At 36.1% G+C, this 17,183-nt stretch overlaps 2 protein-coding genes across 12 annotated transcripts in view; both read right to left on the bottom strand.

Moving 5' to 3' along the window:
- The window catches only part of SNX14 (sorting nexin 14), a 65,806-nt gene extending 63,249 nt beyond the window's left edge, over positions 1–2,557 (bottom strand). For 2 of the 4 annotated variants that reach the window (XM_081044189.1, XM_081044188.1), the window contains exon 1: positions 2,229–2,525. In XM_081044189.1, coding sequence (XP_080900315.1) covers positions 2,229–2,368 — 140 coding nt within the window. In that variant the 5' untranslated portion in view covers positions 2,369–2,525. Of the gene's footprint in view, positions 1–2,228 lie in introns of all 4 variants that reach the window. The other 2 variants (XM_081044191.1, XM_081044190.1) reach the window with 2 other exon arrangements.
- An 11,385-nt stretch (positions 2,558–13,942) lies between these two features.
- The window catches only part of SYNCRIP (synaptotagmin binding cytoplasmic RNA interacting protein), a 30,533-nt gene continuing 27,292 nt past the window's right edge, over positions 13,943–17,183 (bottom strand). For all 8 annotated transcript variants that reach the window (XR_013993058.1, XM_081044185.1, XM_081044182.1 and 5 more), the window contains one exon: positions 13,943–17,183. This exon is cut by the window's right edge. The gene's annotated coding sequence lies outside the window, so the exon portion shown is untranslated.

Here is a 17,183-nt window from a genome sequence, read left to right as displayed (position 1 = left end):
ATTACTGGGATTAACTTAAAATATTCCTTATTCTAACATTCAAATACTCAACACTGTGATTGGCAAATAAACAAATCTACATAATTGTAACTATGCTCCTAATTTGTCTTAACAATACGATAAAGGTGAGATCATAAATAATTTGAAAGATATAAAGTATGTTACTCTACTCTTTCCACAAATCACACTAGTCCAAAGGTTATACCCATTTATTGCTCCACAGATAAGATTCATAATCTTTATTCACACGGAAAGAAAAATGTATATGCTAAATTACACCTTGAAAGATCTTTAGGAGTTAGTTTTAAAACTATAAGAAAAAAAATTTCAAAACAGGATATTATTCTAAGTTTAACCATATAGAGGGAAAGCTTCAAATCTTCATACTAACCAATAAAGATTTTAAACTGAAAATTTCTTTTAAAGTTATTTCTAAAAGCTAACTGGTGAAATGACTATATAGAAGTCATTTATTCAAAGTACTTACTGAGGATATCTTCCCATTTCTTCTATTTCCATCATTATGCCCCAAATGTTTTTATATATTACATATACATATATATTTTTTAAATTTCTGAATATATGTGCCTAACACTTTTCAATTCCTAGAAGGGACCGTGTTTTATTGTATAACAATCTTCCAGAGACAGTCTAAGTATACATAAGCATAAGTGATTGTATGCACCTGTGAATACACACATAATTTAAAGAAAATCATACAATACACTGGAAAGTATACTATATACACTGTTCTACACCTTCCAAAAGCTTTTTCCTGGAAAAAGGGTACCTAACCATACATTTACTCAAGACTAATTTTTAAAAGCTTTTGCTGATTATAACAGTAACAAAGGCAAAAATACCAAAAAATGTATGCAAAAGCAATTTCAGTCATAAACCCAACCACTCAGAGATAACAGTCAAGTGTTATTTCCTTCTTTCTTTGCATAATTCAGGGTACAGATCATATGGTATACAAATTAGATAGGATTCTTAGGAATTCTTAACTATGTTAAAGTAGGCAACCTCAGAAATCTAGTTCAACCTGCTCTTACATGGTTGTCCTACCTTAGAGACCTAAAATGACCCGACTCCTAAAGGAGATATAGGCAAATCCCTGGACAAAACTTAATAATCATATAAAGTTTTCATATCTTTCACGCTAAACCTGTTAGTCTAGCTTGAAATACCTTCCAGATGACAAAAAGCAAGTAATTGCTTAATGATTACTTTGCACTCTGTTAAGGGTTCCACTTCAAAGCGCATTTTCCAGTAAAATCCCAATCGCTACTTATTAAACCTAATATTATATAAACCCAGAATCAACTAACAAGAAAGCAAAGCGGCTAGGGAAGAAACCCAATTTCAACAGTCACAAGAAATCGTTCACCTGAGGGCAAAATTAAGTTACCAAATTCCGTCTGACTGCTTTCCCGTTCCAATCGTCGGGGATCAACTATTTCCAGATAAAGGATGGTTGCATGTTCAAACCATAAGAGAAAACACCACGCCTCTGCTGTCACTGACAACTGTCTCAGACGTCTTTCCACCAAAAGCAAAACTAGAAATAATTTTAAAGGAGACGTTCTCCTCTACTGCCTATTTCATCGCTACCATTTCTAACACTAGCAAAAATGGAAGGACATCTACAAGTTTATTTCAGGGGCAGAACCTTCGGATTTCAAAACGTCAACTGAATTGACCCGTGTTGAGTTTCGGTCTTCCCTCTACGACTGTTTATTGTACAGATGTTGAGAAGACTGCGTGCCTCTGCGTGCGTGTGCGCGCGCACCGAGAGCGCGGGGAGGCTGCCGAAAACTGAGGCTGCGACGGGACCTTGCACCCTCCTCTGTCAGCTGACTGGACCGCCGCGGACGGCCTCAGATTGGTCTGGACGGAAAGATTGCTTTCACTCCTCTGAAAAACACTTAACGACGGAAGACCAGTTGTATGCAATGGATGACTAGGTAAGAATCGCCGCCGGCTGGCTTAGCAGCAGAGGCCTGAGGAAAAGGGGCACTTGAACCCGACCCTGCCGCCGCACTTCCGGGCCCCGACGTTGGGCCAAGCTCTCCGAGGCCACTCTCCCCGGAGGCCTCGCAGCCTGCCCCACATTCCGCGGCTGGGCGGCCCGGGCGGCGTCCACAAAGGTAAGCTCCACCGGTGTGCGGCCCAGGTTTGGGGGAGAAGCCGCCCGCCGCCCGGCTGGCTCCGCGATGCGACTTTACCTGTTGAGGAGCAGGGAGGCGGCGCTGAGGCAGAGCAGCAGGAAGCAGAAGAGCGGGTACTGGCGGCAGATCTCGCGTCCTACGTCCAGCCGCAGCCGCTGCTTCAGCTTCTCCCCCATCGTCCGCACCCAGGGCACCATCTCCGCCGGTGTAACTGAAGCTGCTCTACACACTGAGGCTGAGATCGAGACGATCCCCGTGAACTTGCCGCATCTCCGCCTGCCAGCCCCGCGGGCCGACTCAGCCGCCCACAGGCGGACTGTCCGCCGGCTGCTGCCGCCCAAAGCCCCGCCCAAGGTTCCCGCCGCGCGTGCGCGGCCGCGGGCCAGGAGGACGACCGTAGTACGTGCCAGAGGTCGTCATTCCGCGCAAGAACCCACGCGCCCCGCCTCCCCGCCTTCGCGGCCAGAGCCGCTCGGCGGCCTCCCACAGATGAGCCTGCTCTACCGGTGATCGCCCGCCCCCTTTTCGGAAAACCGGGGAAAGCCGTAGCACCCAGTAACCGCCTGTATTGAGGAGGAGAAAAAGGTTTGTGCCGGAACACAGGAGAAACTACAGCCCCCGCAGCTGCAAGGCCCTGCCTGCGGGACACCCCGAGCTCGCAGGGTCCGTTGGGGACTGTAGTCTTTGAATGCGAGCCCGCGGAGGGATGGAGCGTGGGTCGTGCCCCTGCCACTTTCCAAGCCTCCCTTCTCACCGTGTAGGCTCAGCGCGGAAATGGGGGACAGGTCTAAGTTTTGCAGAAAGCCCAAGGGAGAGCAGGGAGGGACGCCTCTGAGTCCTACTTTTGCGCTGGTCACGGGTATACAACGCTGGATTACGGAATAGTCAAACCCACCGAGCCGCAACCCCTGCTAGAGAGCATCTTTTGCTCGCTCAGGGCGAGGTCGACCTCAGTTCTTGACAGCCCGGAGGGCCTAACCAAAATCCAAGTGTTTGGATGAGGCGGGTTGACAGATTAAATACCTCTTGTGCAATATGGTGTGGCTTTTCGCTTTACTAAGCGTAATCACATTCCTAAATTTTAATTTCTGTATTGTCTGATACTCTTGAGAGATGCAGGAATATATTAAGTAAAATTTATTTGGGCGGCGCGCTAAGTACTTTAACCTTCACACATTCACCTCATGATGTAGGTACTATGGTTTCTCCCATTTTACAGCTTGATTACTGAGGTGGAGAGCAACTTGCTCCAACCCCAGAGCTGGTTTGCTCATGCTACCTGTCCTATTTCTCCTCCCTAGAATCTTACTCCTCCAAAGTGCAGGAGACAGACATGTTCAGAAATGATTTTAAAAAGAAACAAAATATGGTGTATGTATAATTTCATTGTTTTCCCATATTATTCCAAATACATGGATCTTTAATGATGCATTATTTTCCGTCAGAATGTACCTTTAACTATTCTATTAATGCTAATTATTTAATTTCATTAATATAATTACCACCCTTGATAACAAATCTATACACGTTTCTACCGTGTTTCCCCGAAAATAGGACCTATCCGGACCATCAGCTCTAATGCATCTTTTGGAGCAAAAATTAATATAAAACCACCTTATTTTACTATAAGACCGGGTATAATATATAACATAATAATATATTTAATAATATATAATACCGGGTATAATATAATACCAGGTCTTATATTAATTTTTGCTCCAAAAGATGCATTAGAGCTGATTGTCAGGCTACGTCTTATTTTGGGAGAAACACGGTAATAATTTCTTTGGGATCAACATCAATACAATTGCAGGATCAGAGGATAAGAACATTGTAACATACTGTCAAATTTCTAGAATGATTGTCCAATTCTAGTGGTATATAAAAGTATCCATTTCACTAATCCTCATCATTAGGTATGTTTAAATTAACATCACAAATATACTCATGCTGTACCATTTCTGATTAAATCATTTAGACTACAGTGATCGTTACAAAGCTTAGTGCTTTTTAAAAATGTTTTGAGGTACACATTTAAACACTTATTAATTTCACTTTTGCAGCCATTTTTTGTTTAGCGTCTTTGAATTATCTTTTATTTGAATATTGTAGGGCTATACTGAAGCACAAATCAAAGGTGTATGTTGAATTAATCTACGTGTCAAGTGTCTATTATGGATTTGAGTACTTTATAATTAGGTGTTACTTTATTAAACTTGTCTGTAAAGTTATATTGCCAGTCTTTTTTCTGTTTAAAAATTTTATTTCCTTAAAGGCCTATTCTGAAATTATTGTTCAACGTTCCACTGAGAGCCAGGACATTTTCAAGATCAAATGTTTTCTGTTCGGTTCAAATTAAGATATATTTACAACATCCAATTATGACTTCTTTTGATTATAACTTCTATGATTTTCTTAGCAGAGAAAATTTGAATAAGCTTACTAGACAATAGGCAATTTAAGTTTTCATATTACTCTTATGCTCAGAAAAGGAGAAAAATTTCTGCCATAAGAAAATTCTTTAAAATCCACACCTAAAGAATAGATACAGACATCATTTAATGAAATCAAATTTCATTAAATGTTTTCTCTTTAATGTTATGGTTTGATATCCACTGTAACACACACAGATCTTGAAATTTTTTTTCCAACTTTTTATTAAATTTTGAACGTCTAGTGGGGATTTGGGATATTCACAATCAACCTGGTTCTGAAACCAGCTCCTTTCTACTAGCAACATTTCATTGAGCAAGGTTAACTAGATCTATCTCAACCCCTGCATCCTAAACTCTAAAACTTATGAAGGGATATCTTCTTTGTAAATTTTAGAGATTATATTGGATGGAAAGTGCCTACTAAATGTCTTTGTACAATGCTTAATACAAAAAGGTTTCTATTTTATGGATTTATGAACATGACAAAAACCAGCCAAACCAATTAGCTTTATTTGGATTATAACCTAAAATGACAATGGTATGAAATCAAAGCTGTTACCTTATAGGAAACTGAGGTCCGAAGAGCTTTATTGCCTGCACTAAAGCTCTAGACCTGCACTGTCCAATACAGTAGCCAGTAGCCATTATCTGGCTGCTGTGCACTTGATACGTGTCTAGTTTAAATACATACCAGATTTTGAAGATTTAGCATGAAAACAAGAATATAAATTCAATTTTTAAAATGTGATTACATGGTAAATATTTTGGAAATAGTGGGCTAAAAAAATATTAAGCTCAAATATTTACTTCTGTAGTGTGGCAACTAGAAAAATTTACATTACATGGCTTGCACTATATTTCTAGACAGTACTGGTTCAGATTAAGCTGTGGAGAGCCAATAAATATGTAAATTTTTTATAAATGTCACAATTATCCTAAGTAAAAAATAGTTGATAATGCATTTATCTGAAGGGCTTACAAATGTCAAACTACAATACAAAAATATCTCTATTAATGACTATTGAATTAGCAAATAAGTGTAAGGCACTGTTCTAGATGTGGTGGCAGACACAATGATTTAGATGCATTTTTCTGACCTCCAACGGCTTGCAATGTAGTGCAGGAGACATGTCACACAGGAAAAATAATGTATAATGCAGGGCATATTTATCTATAAGGACTGTAATAGAGGTTTTTTAATGACAGGTGATGGCAAAGGGAAATTTTCAAATGATGAAGATCTGGAAAGTCTTCTGGGAAGGTAGTAATTTAAACAAAGATTAAGATTTATCTCTGCCCTCACTTTCCAGAAGTCATGCAGTACTAAGCAATATTATTTAAAATGCTTTTACCTAATTAAACCTGACCCCACCCCCTCAGCAAATTGCACAAATTGCTTTTTGTATTGGTAGAGGAATATGAAAAGATGGTGATGAATACCTGAATACCAGTAATTAGGCCTATTTAATTCTGATGACCCTAAACATACACCAGTTTTAACTATTGAGGGCCATTATTTGTATGGCATGAGTGTCAGGAAGACGATAAGTACACACTACCCCTGAGAGCCATTTTAGTCCCTCCCTCTCAGATGCCTCCTATAATTTTGGAGCATGCTCTCCTAGCAGAAGACGCATTTCCAAACCTGTTTTTCTCCCCTATGTCTGAAAGCATCAAGGTTCATATTTTACCTTCTGTGACATTCATGATATTTTTAGTCTTAATTTGTTTCATAACACCCTCTTCTCCCCACAACCCATCCCTATATATCAACCTCTCGAAATAGTGCCTGTTAAAGGAACCACTGAACTGTTTTCTTTACTTAAAGAAATGTCCCTTTCCTTGAGGGGGAATTTTGAGCATTATCAGAAAGTCATATAGCTTATACTCTTCAATTTTGTGAAAAGTTCAAGATATAATTTTATTCACTATAATTAAGAACTATCCCAGATGTCCAGAGAAGTTCTGTAACTTCTATGTTCCTTTTTAAAAATCCATATAATTAAAAAGATTAACGTTCAGTTCTTTATTTCTTGAGGCTAAGAAAAAAGCTTCTCCAAGAGTGCTCACAGAACCATTGATGGCAGGTTTGGAGCAATTTTTGTAGGGCTTCAGAATTAAGAAACCAACAACAAATATCCCTATCTAAACAGTCCTTTTTCATGTACTGGGTTTTCAAACGTTGGAAACACATCATGTATTATACTAAAATTGGTTTAAGGCTACATATTCAGCCTCTGTCTGTGCAAGTTTTATAGCTTTCTTTCCACTGTGTAAAACAGCATATGAAACTGTTATTGATCACAGTGCAGGATGGGAAATTGTAATTACCACATACACCTTTGAAAGAAAATGAATCTGAAGGGTAGCAGCAATAATGAATATAAATCCTGAAGATTCTTCCAATGGAAGTATCAGATTTTTAACTGCCACATCTTAAAACCATGGTTTTTGTTCTTGGAGTCATTTTATACAGAGGTTGGTAAATTTTGGGTTTTGACTCAAATAACCTGTTACAAACCTATATAGCACAAGGAATAAAAAGAAAAATCAACTAATAAACCCCAGAAAGCCACCGTCAGAACTTTTTGATATTCCTCAGAGATACTTTGTTGATAGTCTTAATGCCCTTACAGCAAGGAGACCTTACTATTTTGACTGAAGAGGATTTTTGTCTGCCGAGTTGGTTTGGGGTGAGGTCGAACTCTAAGACACCAGACATGTGAAGTAAGCCAAAGAAAGACAAGGCAAGCAATTTGTTTATAGACATTATCAATGGAAGGTAAGGCTAGGATGAGCTTGGGCCAAATCATAAATTATGTTTGTGGCTTGCATTTCATTTCTACTAGACACTGCTGTAGTAGACTCCAAAGATATATATGGAGAGCCATTATAATTAAATATGCCACTTATAAATCTAGTCTTTAGCAACCATTAAGAGTGATTCAATGTAGCAAGTGCCTTAGATTTGTAAATATTAAGTTCAGCCAGACCTGAAAAAGGGGAGGAGAGGACTTGGATAGAGAGGACATTTCAGGTCTATTCACTAACAATAAATGATCAAATGTAGCTAACTGGATGTGAGAAGAGTTAACAGGACATAATCGATAACAAGCAGAGCACTCTAATGTATATAGCAAACAACTGAAATGCAGACCTGCACATAACAGAGATCAATTAGGCCGACATTAAAAAGGAGTCCACATGGATGTGATACGAATCTGAATGTAGATGAGATTAAGGAGACAAGTATAGAGGAAAATGGGGGAAATAACGACAGATAAGTAAAAGGTAGTCAGAGATTAGAGAACCAGCAAAGTGCCAAGGGAAATTTTCAAGTAGAGTGATTCAATGTAGCAAGTGCCTTAGAGAAATTAAAGTTTTTAAAAACCACAATTTTTATATCATAGCTACTGGTAGGTATCTTGTGAACAGCTCTTGAAAACAGAGAAGAGAGGGAAATCAACTTAAGAGGAGCATTGTTCCAAAATCACCAAGCTGCCTAGGAAAAGATGCAATAAAATGTTTTATCCAGATAATGAAATATATGGGGTTTCAACCTAAAGACAGTTTACTGAGGAGAGTAGGGGAAGAGATTGCTGGTGCTTAGGAGAACAGTGAATGCTATTTTGGGTTATATACTGGCCCTATACTTTTTAGAAAGTATTTGAATTATTAGCAATAAAAGCAAATTTAGGGTTGGTTTAGCAGTTCATTTAGCCTTTTATTTCCTGATCAGGTTCACTAGTGTATTAGCATTATACCAAATAAAAGATTTTTGCCTAGAATTTCGGTACTAAAAGACTAGATATAAATTAACATCAACTCTAAAGATTAAAAAATGCAGTTATTACCCACAAAAGTAGTTCCATATTAACTGACATCTATGTTATTCAGGTTGACTCCTATCTACTGCAATATTAACACAGTAATTTAGGAATAACTTGAATACTGCTTGATACAATTTTCTTCCTCAGAATATACTCAGGCTCCAATGTTTCCTTAACTATAAGAGGAGTATTTGTCCTACTCTCCCCCTCTCAAAAGTATCACAAAAATAATGTACCAGGAAATGTTCCTGCATATAAGGTATTGCAAGGTGAAGTCTTTCTATGTAACATTTCCTATTATTTTGTGAAACTAACCTTCATAATAAAAGTATGAATGAAGCAAAAAATCCTTTACGCAGAATTTTACGAAAAACACAAGCTGTATCTCAGAGAATGTTAGGGCGGGGAAGGAAATCAGAATTTATCTTTTTACAGGAAAGAAAACTCAGGACCAAACAGGTTATATTTGTTTTTATATAGTTTCTTTCACTAAATGCCTCAATGATTAAGAAAAAATATTTTTGTTTTTCACCTAGAAATAAAGTATCTGTCATTGAAACTGTGAAGGCTGTATTAATGCACCTATTGGTTTAGTAACCTATACTTTTGTTAAGTTTATATGAAAAGTAAATACATCAGCCTTATTAGAATGAAAGATCTATGAATACAAAATAGATTAGTGTGTCTTATGTCCATCAATTTTAATTGAATGGTTCCAGGTATGCTAGTTAATAAAATTTTATTTTCCTCTTCAGTTTCCTGGTGTCTATATGTGTCCAGATATTACCATTAAAAAAGAACCCAAGACTTTTGGTATCTGTCTGCTCCCAAAGAAGCTAAAATAAAGCCAGTCCTCATTTTCTCACACACACAAATTTATAGTCATCGCCTCAATAAACAGGCCCAGTAACGCCAGACTACTTTTATCAATATGCTTCTTTCACAAATATGAATCATCACAACACACTTGAGAAAAATCAGAAGTACACAAATAACCCAAGTGAAGTAATATTTCAATACATCCTATAAGAAACCAGTAACTTCAAAAAAATCTCCAGAATTCAAGAGTGAGCAACTCAGTCTGTATATAAAATAAATACTATTCTACCGCTGAAAATTAAAGTCAACATATGCCCTGGAAGAAAAAAAGTGACATCTTTTGTAAAGTATAAAAAGCAAGTGATGTTGATAAAGGGAAACATTTAAACATAAGGGAATAAATTCAGTCCAATTTTTCCAATCCAAGCTCCAAAAAGAAACACTGAAAGTGAAAAGCAAAATTCTCAGCCATGAAGATATCCTTAAGATTTCAAGTTAAAAAGCAAAATAAATGAAGACCTATGCAGTCTCATGAAACTTTATAAAACCAACTAACAACAAAAAACATCTGAATGCATAAGAAAAAAGCTGATTACCTACAAAGGAAAAACTACATTCAAGTCAGACTGTTACTGTGTTTCCCTGAAAATAAGACCTAGCCAGACAATCAGCTCTAATGAATCTTTTGGAGCAAAAATTAATATAAGACCCTGTATTGTATTATATATTATGACCCAGTCTTATTTTACTGTATTAATTTTTACTCCAAAAGACGCATTAGAGCTTATTGTCCGGCTAGGTCTTATAAGCAACGCTGGACACTACAAAACAATGGAGCAATAACCCCAAAGTCTGATGGAAAATAATACTGCAGATAGAATCCTATGTCCAAGAGTGAAACTATCTTCCCATACGCATATGCAAGACTGTTTATGGTTCATGTAACTTTTCTGAAAATATTACGAGAATATACTGCAGCAAGAACAAAAGAGAACCTAAGAGGAAGCTATGGAACCTAAGAAATGGTGGAATCAAACAATGGAGGAGGAGGGGGAAGAATCCTAGAACGACAGGAGTACACAGAGCATTAAATATGGTTAAATAACTAAAAGAGTTCAGTAAAAAGAAAGGTAATTAGGAGACAAAGGAAAAGACAGAATTGCATGTGAAGCTTCATCTTATATAGAGGAGCAAAAGATACTAAAATTGGTATACGGCTTAAATGTAGTTTGAGTAATAAAGGTAACCAAATTTAAGTTCGGCAAAAGGAGAACAGTATTAGTATAAGCTAAATTCCTCACAAGGCGTAAAGAAATACTGCTTACATTTAGTAACTGAAAGATGTAAAAGGTAACCACTTGAAGAGTTGAAGTCATCATCTCTGAATTGAATAAGGTGTCAGCAGAGGAGAATTTCATACCGTTTTCCAGGTATAGGTCTTTTAAAATTTCTTTTACTATCAGGTTAAAACCTCAGCTAAGCATATACACGAATAAATAACACTTTTCCTATCATTATTCAAACTAGGAATTTAAGACAATGCCTTAAATTCAGAGCCTCCCTTTTCAAGCGATTTAACTTCAACCACCTACCAACTGGAAGGTACATATTCATATTGATACAACCATTGTTCTAAATTAAACTATGTATAGTTGTGTGTGAATTACTTAAAAATAGCTGTTAAGACTTTCTAGTTATCTAGCATTCATTACTTATCCTCTCCAAAAGAAACTTACATAAACTTGATGGACTCAAAACCAACTACTAATCATCAGCAAAACAAGAATTCAATCTTTAAGTATCCCTTTCTCAAAGAAATGCGTACAGACAGGGTTTGTAGGCCAATACTGTTTTGCTCAGCAGTTTGAAATTAAGCTGAACATCAGCATAAAGGAAAATTGCTGGGCTGGGTTATTCTAATAACAATTAGTAGACATAAAAACATAAAGCCGCCGATAAATCAAAACCAATTCTTCCTTTAACTTCAAGGCAATTTTGATTTTTAAATGTCAGATGGACAACTTTAATGTGGATCTTCAGATTAACTTAAAACATCACCATTTCATGCTCAATTTTTAAAACATTTCCATGTTATACATTAAGTGGTTCAAAAATTTTGATTCCTATTTCAAGTTAACATGCCACAATTAAGCTCAATTCAGCAACTAAATTTCCACCAACTTAATACTTGGAAGAATATTTTTAAATGCCTGCCTAGCCCTATTCACATTTCCCTGCCCTGAGGAGTTTGCAGTCTAAAATGAGGTACAAGAAACCATACAGAAATAACTATAGAAAACAAGTAGTGAGGCGGCCAGACGGCTGTTGGTTAGAGCAGTTCTCAACAAGGTTGCCAGTTCAAGTTCCGCATGCGATGGTGGGCTGCGCTCCCTGCAACTAAAATTGAAAACAGCAATAGGACTTGCTGAGCTGCGCCGCGCCCTCCACAACTAGATTGAAGGGCAACTTGGAGCTGATGGGCCCTGGAGAAACACACTATTCACCAATTTAAAAAAAAAAAGTAGTAATTTAAATAGACTGATCAAAGAGACACTGAGCAGGGATAAACAAAAATAATGAACTACAGAATCTATTGCTGGGCCGCTAACTTTGCTGATGCTGTCCTAAATGCTAAACGGAGCTTCAGAAAACCAAGATATCAACTAAGATTTGTAATGTTAGAATAAAAAGCTTTTTCATGTTTTAATTCAATTTATAAATGAATTTGAAGTTAGGCAGAGTGCCGAGAGAACTGCACCTGTTCTTAATGTTGAAGGATTCAACTTTAGGAATTCAGTTTCTGGGCTCATGTTAATTTTTAGCATTTCAAGAAAAAAGGGATATTAAATTTTGCCACAGCTACATTGTACATTACATACGCATGTAGTTGCTAAAAACTGAAGTGCATTCGTCAATTTTTATAGATGACCTTTGACATACTGCTCATTATTTTTCTCCATGTTCATTCCAAATATTAAATATATTAAGAAACACAGTATATAACACTTTTCTAGTTTTCCATGTTTAAATAAATTAAAGCAATTTTAGACGCCTAATTCTTGATGTTTCCAGTTAAAGCAACATGAATACCAACCTAATATACTCTTTAAAATGAAGTCATAAGGGTTTCTTTACTGATGACATAAAGCATGCACCAAGTAGTCTTAGCAACTTTGTGTTTAAATGATGCAGTACTGGCACTTTATAATCCCCATAGGATTAAAGCAGTATACTCAAATTCAAATGCAAAATTGTTAACACAAATACAGTATTCAAATTTCCTTCATCTCATTTAAAATTAACCTCTTTAAAAGACCCGTACCAGAGGTGATGTTACTACCCTTTTGGTATGTTTCTAAACTTAGACTGGATTTTGGAAGCCACCAACTCTTTCGTACAGATTATTGTGAACAAGTCCTAGTCATATGCTTTAATCTATGTTAATGACTTGTCCACATCAAAACCTTTGCCCTTTTGCCTTGAAAAACTGGCTGTAGTTCTTAAAAGTGACAGATGGCAATTCCCTTAGGTGTCCTAAAATTCTTTTCAAAAACACGTTGGTATTTTGTTATAACAATCTTTTCAGAACACCTAATAAGTCTATAAATAAAAATTCACTAACATGACAGATTGCAGCCTGTGTAACTCCTCTCAGATGAGAACTTGTTTAAAACTATTTTATAGACAAATTAAAAATCAGATATTCATTGAAGCTTGTATTCTAAAATACTTTTCTTTTGATCCTAAGTTTATTATTTGTGTTAGAAGCACATTTTAGGAAATGGTTAACATCTGAAGACCTAATTTCCATAGTGGTTTAACAGGACTTCTCCCTAACCCTGGTCTTATTCAGCAGTCTTGATTTCAACAAGAAAGTACTAGTTTTGCATCAGCACAGGGAGCCAAATAAACAAATGATTTACCAAATGCCCTAATGGTGAATTTTTCCAGCATAAAATGTCTGTGATTTCTGAAATAAAAGCTTTTCATTAATCAACATAAATTTTGGTAAGCCTAAAAACAAACTAAATTCTGCACTAAGTGATCTAAAATGATTTTTATCCTGAAGTGGCCAATACTATGCCTATCGCCCCACCCCTGAAGAAAACCTAGGGCTACAAGCCAACCACCACCCCCCCCCCACAAATGTATTTCCAAGTTCCCCACTCTTTGATGACTTGCCAAGTTAGCTTAATGAAACACTTTTTAAACTGAGTTCCCCTACCTAACCTCATTTGTAGTCCTCTAAACGTGCAACATTTTATTTTAAATAGATCCATTTGTTCACTCTCCTGAATTACTTGCAACTTCAACCTGAATTACTTGCAACTTTGCAAACCTTCAGCAGGAAGATTGAGAGAATGGAAGGATACTGCACGGTGGGGGTAAATTACCATTTAACTTCTTCATCCAGTCCACTTGCATGTGCCCGACCACAGAATATTTTCACCATCAATTAAAATTAAGTGAAGACCAAGGCTACACATTTGTTCTATACATCTCCTCATCATGTGCCTGAATTAGAGATCTTGGGGAATTTGTTTTTACCATTGGCTACTTTGAATGTATAATTAAAAGGCGAATAAGCTCTAAAGATTCCAAGTGTCTATTTAAAAGCTGTTAAATGAAAAACATGATGAAATGGAGGACACCCACAATAATTCTTGGACTCCTGGAGATCCTAAGACATGCTACAAAAATAGGTCTTTATTCTTAGGAAAATATAGTCAGAGCTAGCTTCCTTATGCTATACATAAAATCTTAACATCAGAGGCAGTACAGATAGTACAGATAGTTTTTAAACTGATCTCCAAACAAGCACAAACCCACTACGTTTAAAAGAACAGGTAATTTGAGGTTTTTGGCAAAAGACAGTACTTCACACATCTAATCCAAATCAAAGAGCCTGCAGACAGTTTTCAGGGAGATGAAAGGAATGAAATAAATATAAATTCTATGGATAAATAAATGTAAGAGACAATTTAAATAAGCTAAAAGAACTATTACTTTTTAAATAAAAATACTAATCAGGTACAAGCTTTTGTTTCTCAATGCCAGACTTCTAAATGTTTATCAGACTACTGTTAGTATCATTAAAAACCTAATCTTGGACCAGAGCATTAGTTTTAATACTGTTTTGCATTTGTAAAAAAGATGTTTTTCCAACTGAATGCTTCTGGTCCTGAAAAATATTTTAGGTATATTACTGAAGGCAGACTGTGGTGCTAATAGAACTTATATCTTAAGTACTTTAAAAAGCGACAGACCAAAAAGTCTATCTACTAATTTGACCACAGTTAAAAATATCTTTGAACATTGGCTTATAATTAGCATCTTAAAAATAGTGGCATGCCCTATTGAGTGGTATGATTACTGAGTAATTAATTCTATACACCATCCCCACGAGTCTGTTCATTTTACGTACTGTTAAGTTCTTCATTCATTTTATACCCGCCACTGAATTCCTAGTCAAGATAAAAATTTTATAATATACATCATTGGGGAGAAAATGGTCATGGTGGGTATTCTTGGAAGTTTTAGGAACCTGAGCAATCATGTACTCTAGGGTTATCTCCCTCTCCTAAATACATGAATGAAGTCCTTCTACTATTTTATTTCTCCCCTTAGAGACTACATCCCATACACTGTAACAAGGTGATCTTTTGCTATTTCTAATCAACAGTGACTTTTGGCTTAGCAGTCAAAAAACCTGTCCTGAATGTGACAATTTTGCCCACCTAGCGTGATGTTCACCCTAATATTAAATAAGTCTTTTCAAATATCTTATATACAAGTGAATACCCAAGATCACCCTATCAATCCATTTGTTGTTCATATTTTATGAGGAAAACATATTTTGTTAAATCACACTTGCAGTGATTTGTAAATTTCTCATGATGTAACAACTGCCATCATGAGTGTGCAACCACATTTTGTGCTCAATCCCTCCTTCATTTCTAACATCTGATTCAGTTGCAATGGCTAAAAATCTTCCACAAAAAGTTATGTCTGGGAGAATATATTAAACACAATTTTCTCACAAAGCAACTTTCTGAAAACTGATTAATGATCACTTTTGATTGCCAAGTAGTCTGCAGAAACAAAATCTTGCGTCTGTTTTGGTTAGTTCTTTTCTTTTTTAACAATCAGAATGTTTTAAGGATACATTTTTCACCCCAAGGAAGGGACTTGACTATTGGATTTAAGGCCCCTTCTTTGACAATATGTACAAAATTTCTTTAACTTATCTGTCCATTCTTTGAAGCTGTCAAAGCCAAGAACCCATAAACAAATCACAAATAGCAATAACCTACATTAGTTAACATTCCCCTTTTAACATGTTGACATTTTTACTAAAGGATTAGTTATTTTTGCATTTCCATTTCTCATATCCCATGACATTCCATATAAATTGCATTATTGCTTTATAGGCCACACAACATTCAAAAGTATGTTTATATGCATTGCCTGTTTTCCTTGATTTCTGATAAGTTTGATACTGATTTTACTACAGAAATTTAAATTTGAAAATACCAGTTAGTATTTCTTCTCAGAACTTAATTGTTCACATCACTAATCACTACATGCATATTTAGCTCTGATTATATTGCTCAAAAACTGCACCCATTATCAGAACAGTGCAAATGATATTTAATTTTTAAATTATAATGGCTTGAATTCAGTTATTCAAATGAACACTGTCAAGTAATTTCACTTGAGTGTGTACATTTCATCACCACTGTTTACATTACCCATCAATTCTTCACAATTATCAGTTTTCCCTCCCAAATCCCAAAACTAAGAATGCCAAATAGTCTTAGAAACCCACAGCTCCGTATTTTAATGTTTTCTTAAGAACACATTTGTGAACTCACAAAAATGTTCATCTTTCAACTTGACAATGCAGTTCTTACTTAAGCCAAACAAACCCGTCCTAAAATCCCAACAAATAATTCTGAGAATTAACTTAAACACCTTGACAGTGTCCCTTAAAAAGGGTATGACAGTAAAGTGCCAATAGGCATGGCAATGACCTCTTTAATGGGATCATAATTCCTTGGAACTGGGAAATGCCAGCACCAAGGATTACACTGAGATTCAATTTTACTGAAGGCTACATTGAGTTTACCCATATTCCACAACCTTATTATACTCATTATATGTCAGAATGAAATGTAAATGTTTTGTGTAGCCCTCAAACTTACACTAAGATTTGAGAGAGATGTACTTTAAAAAAGCACGGGGTAATATATAAAATCAGTGGCAGAAAGTTTCGTTAAGCACCAGGAACTAATTTTTGTCACCCCATACTCATTAGGTAAGTTTCAATAACCGGCAAGGCACATTTACATATATTCCAATGAATACTTATTGACAAATTTTAAATTACACTCTATGTCCCAGCTATCCCAGTAACTGACATACAACATACTAAAATGGTTTATTAAGATAACATAAAAAAACCAATTAATGTAAAACATACAGGCTATTGGCAACCACTATTCTAAAATTATGTAAGTACAAATAAACATACTGAAATGTGTGCAATTCTAAGTTTTTAAACCAGAATATTTCTATACTAACACACATTTATATTAATGACACATAAAAAAAATAAAAACTTTATTACAAAAATAAGTTACACTCGCCTCCAGCTTACAGTATAAAACAATTTTATTTGCAGGAATGCAAAATGATTGTTTGCCATGAGCATTTTGAACATATGACACGTCTAATTTTCTTGTTAAATTTGCATTTACTGGGGGAACTGGTGTGTATAAAACCTTAAGTATAATAAGCTCTGATCTTCATCGTGGTGCCTATTGGGTATGTGATATAACTGCAGTATCCCTTTGGGGAGGGGGGAAAGGGATTTCTTTATACCAAGTCTTAATTAAACTATAATTTTACTTTTGACTTTAAGCTAT

This window comes from Rhinolophus hipposideros (assembly GCF_964194185.1).
Source record: "Rhinolophus hipposideros genome assembly, chromosome: 3".
NCBI classification, from domain to species: Eukaryota; Metazoa; Chordata; class Mammalia; order Chiroptera; family Rhinolophidae; genus Rhinolophus; species Rhinolophus hipposideros.
The sequence above is the reverse complement of the archived record's forward strand: the minus strand, read 5'-3'. Positions and strand labels throughout refer to the sequence as shown.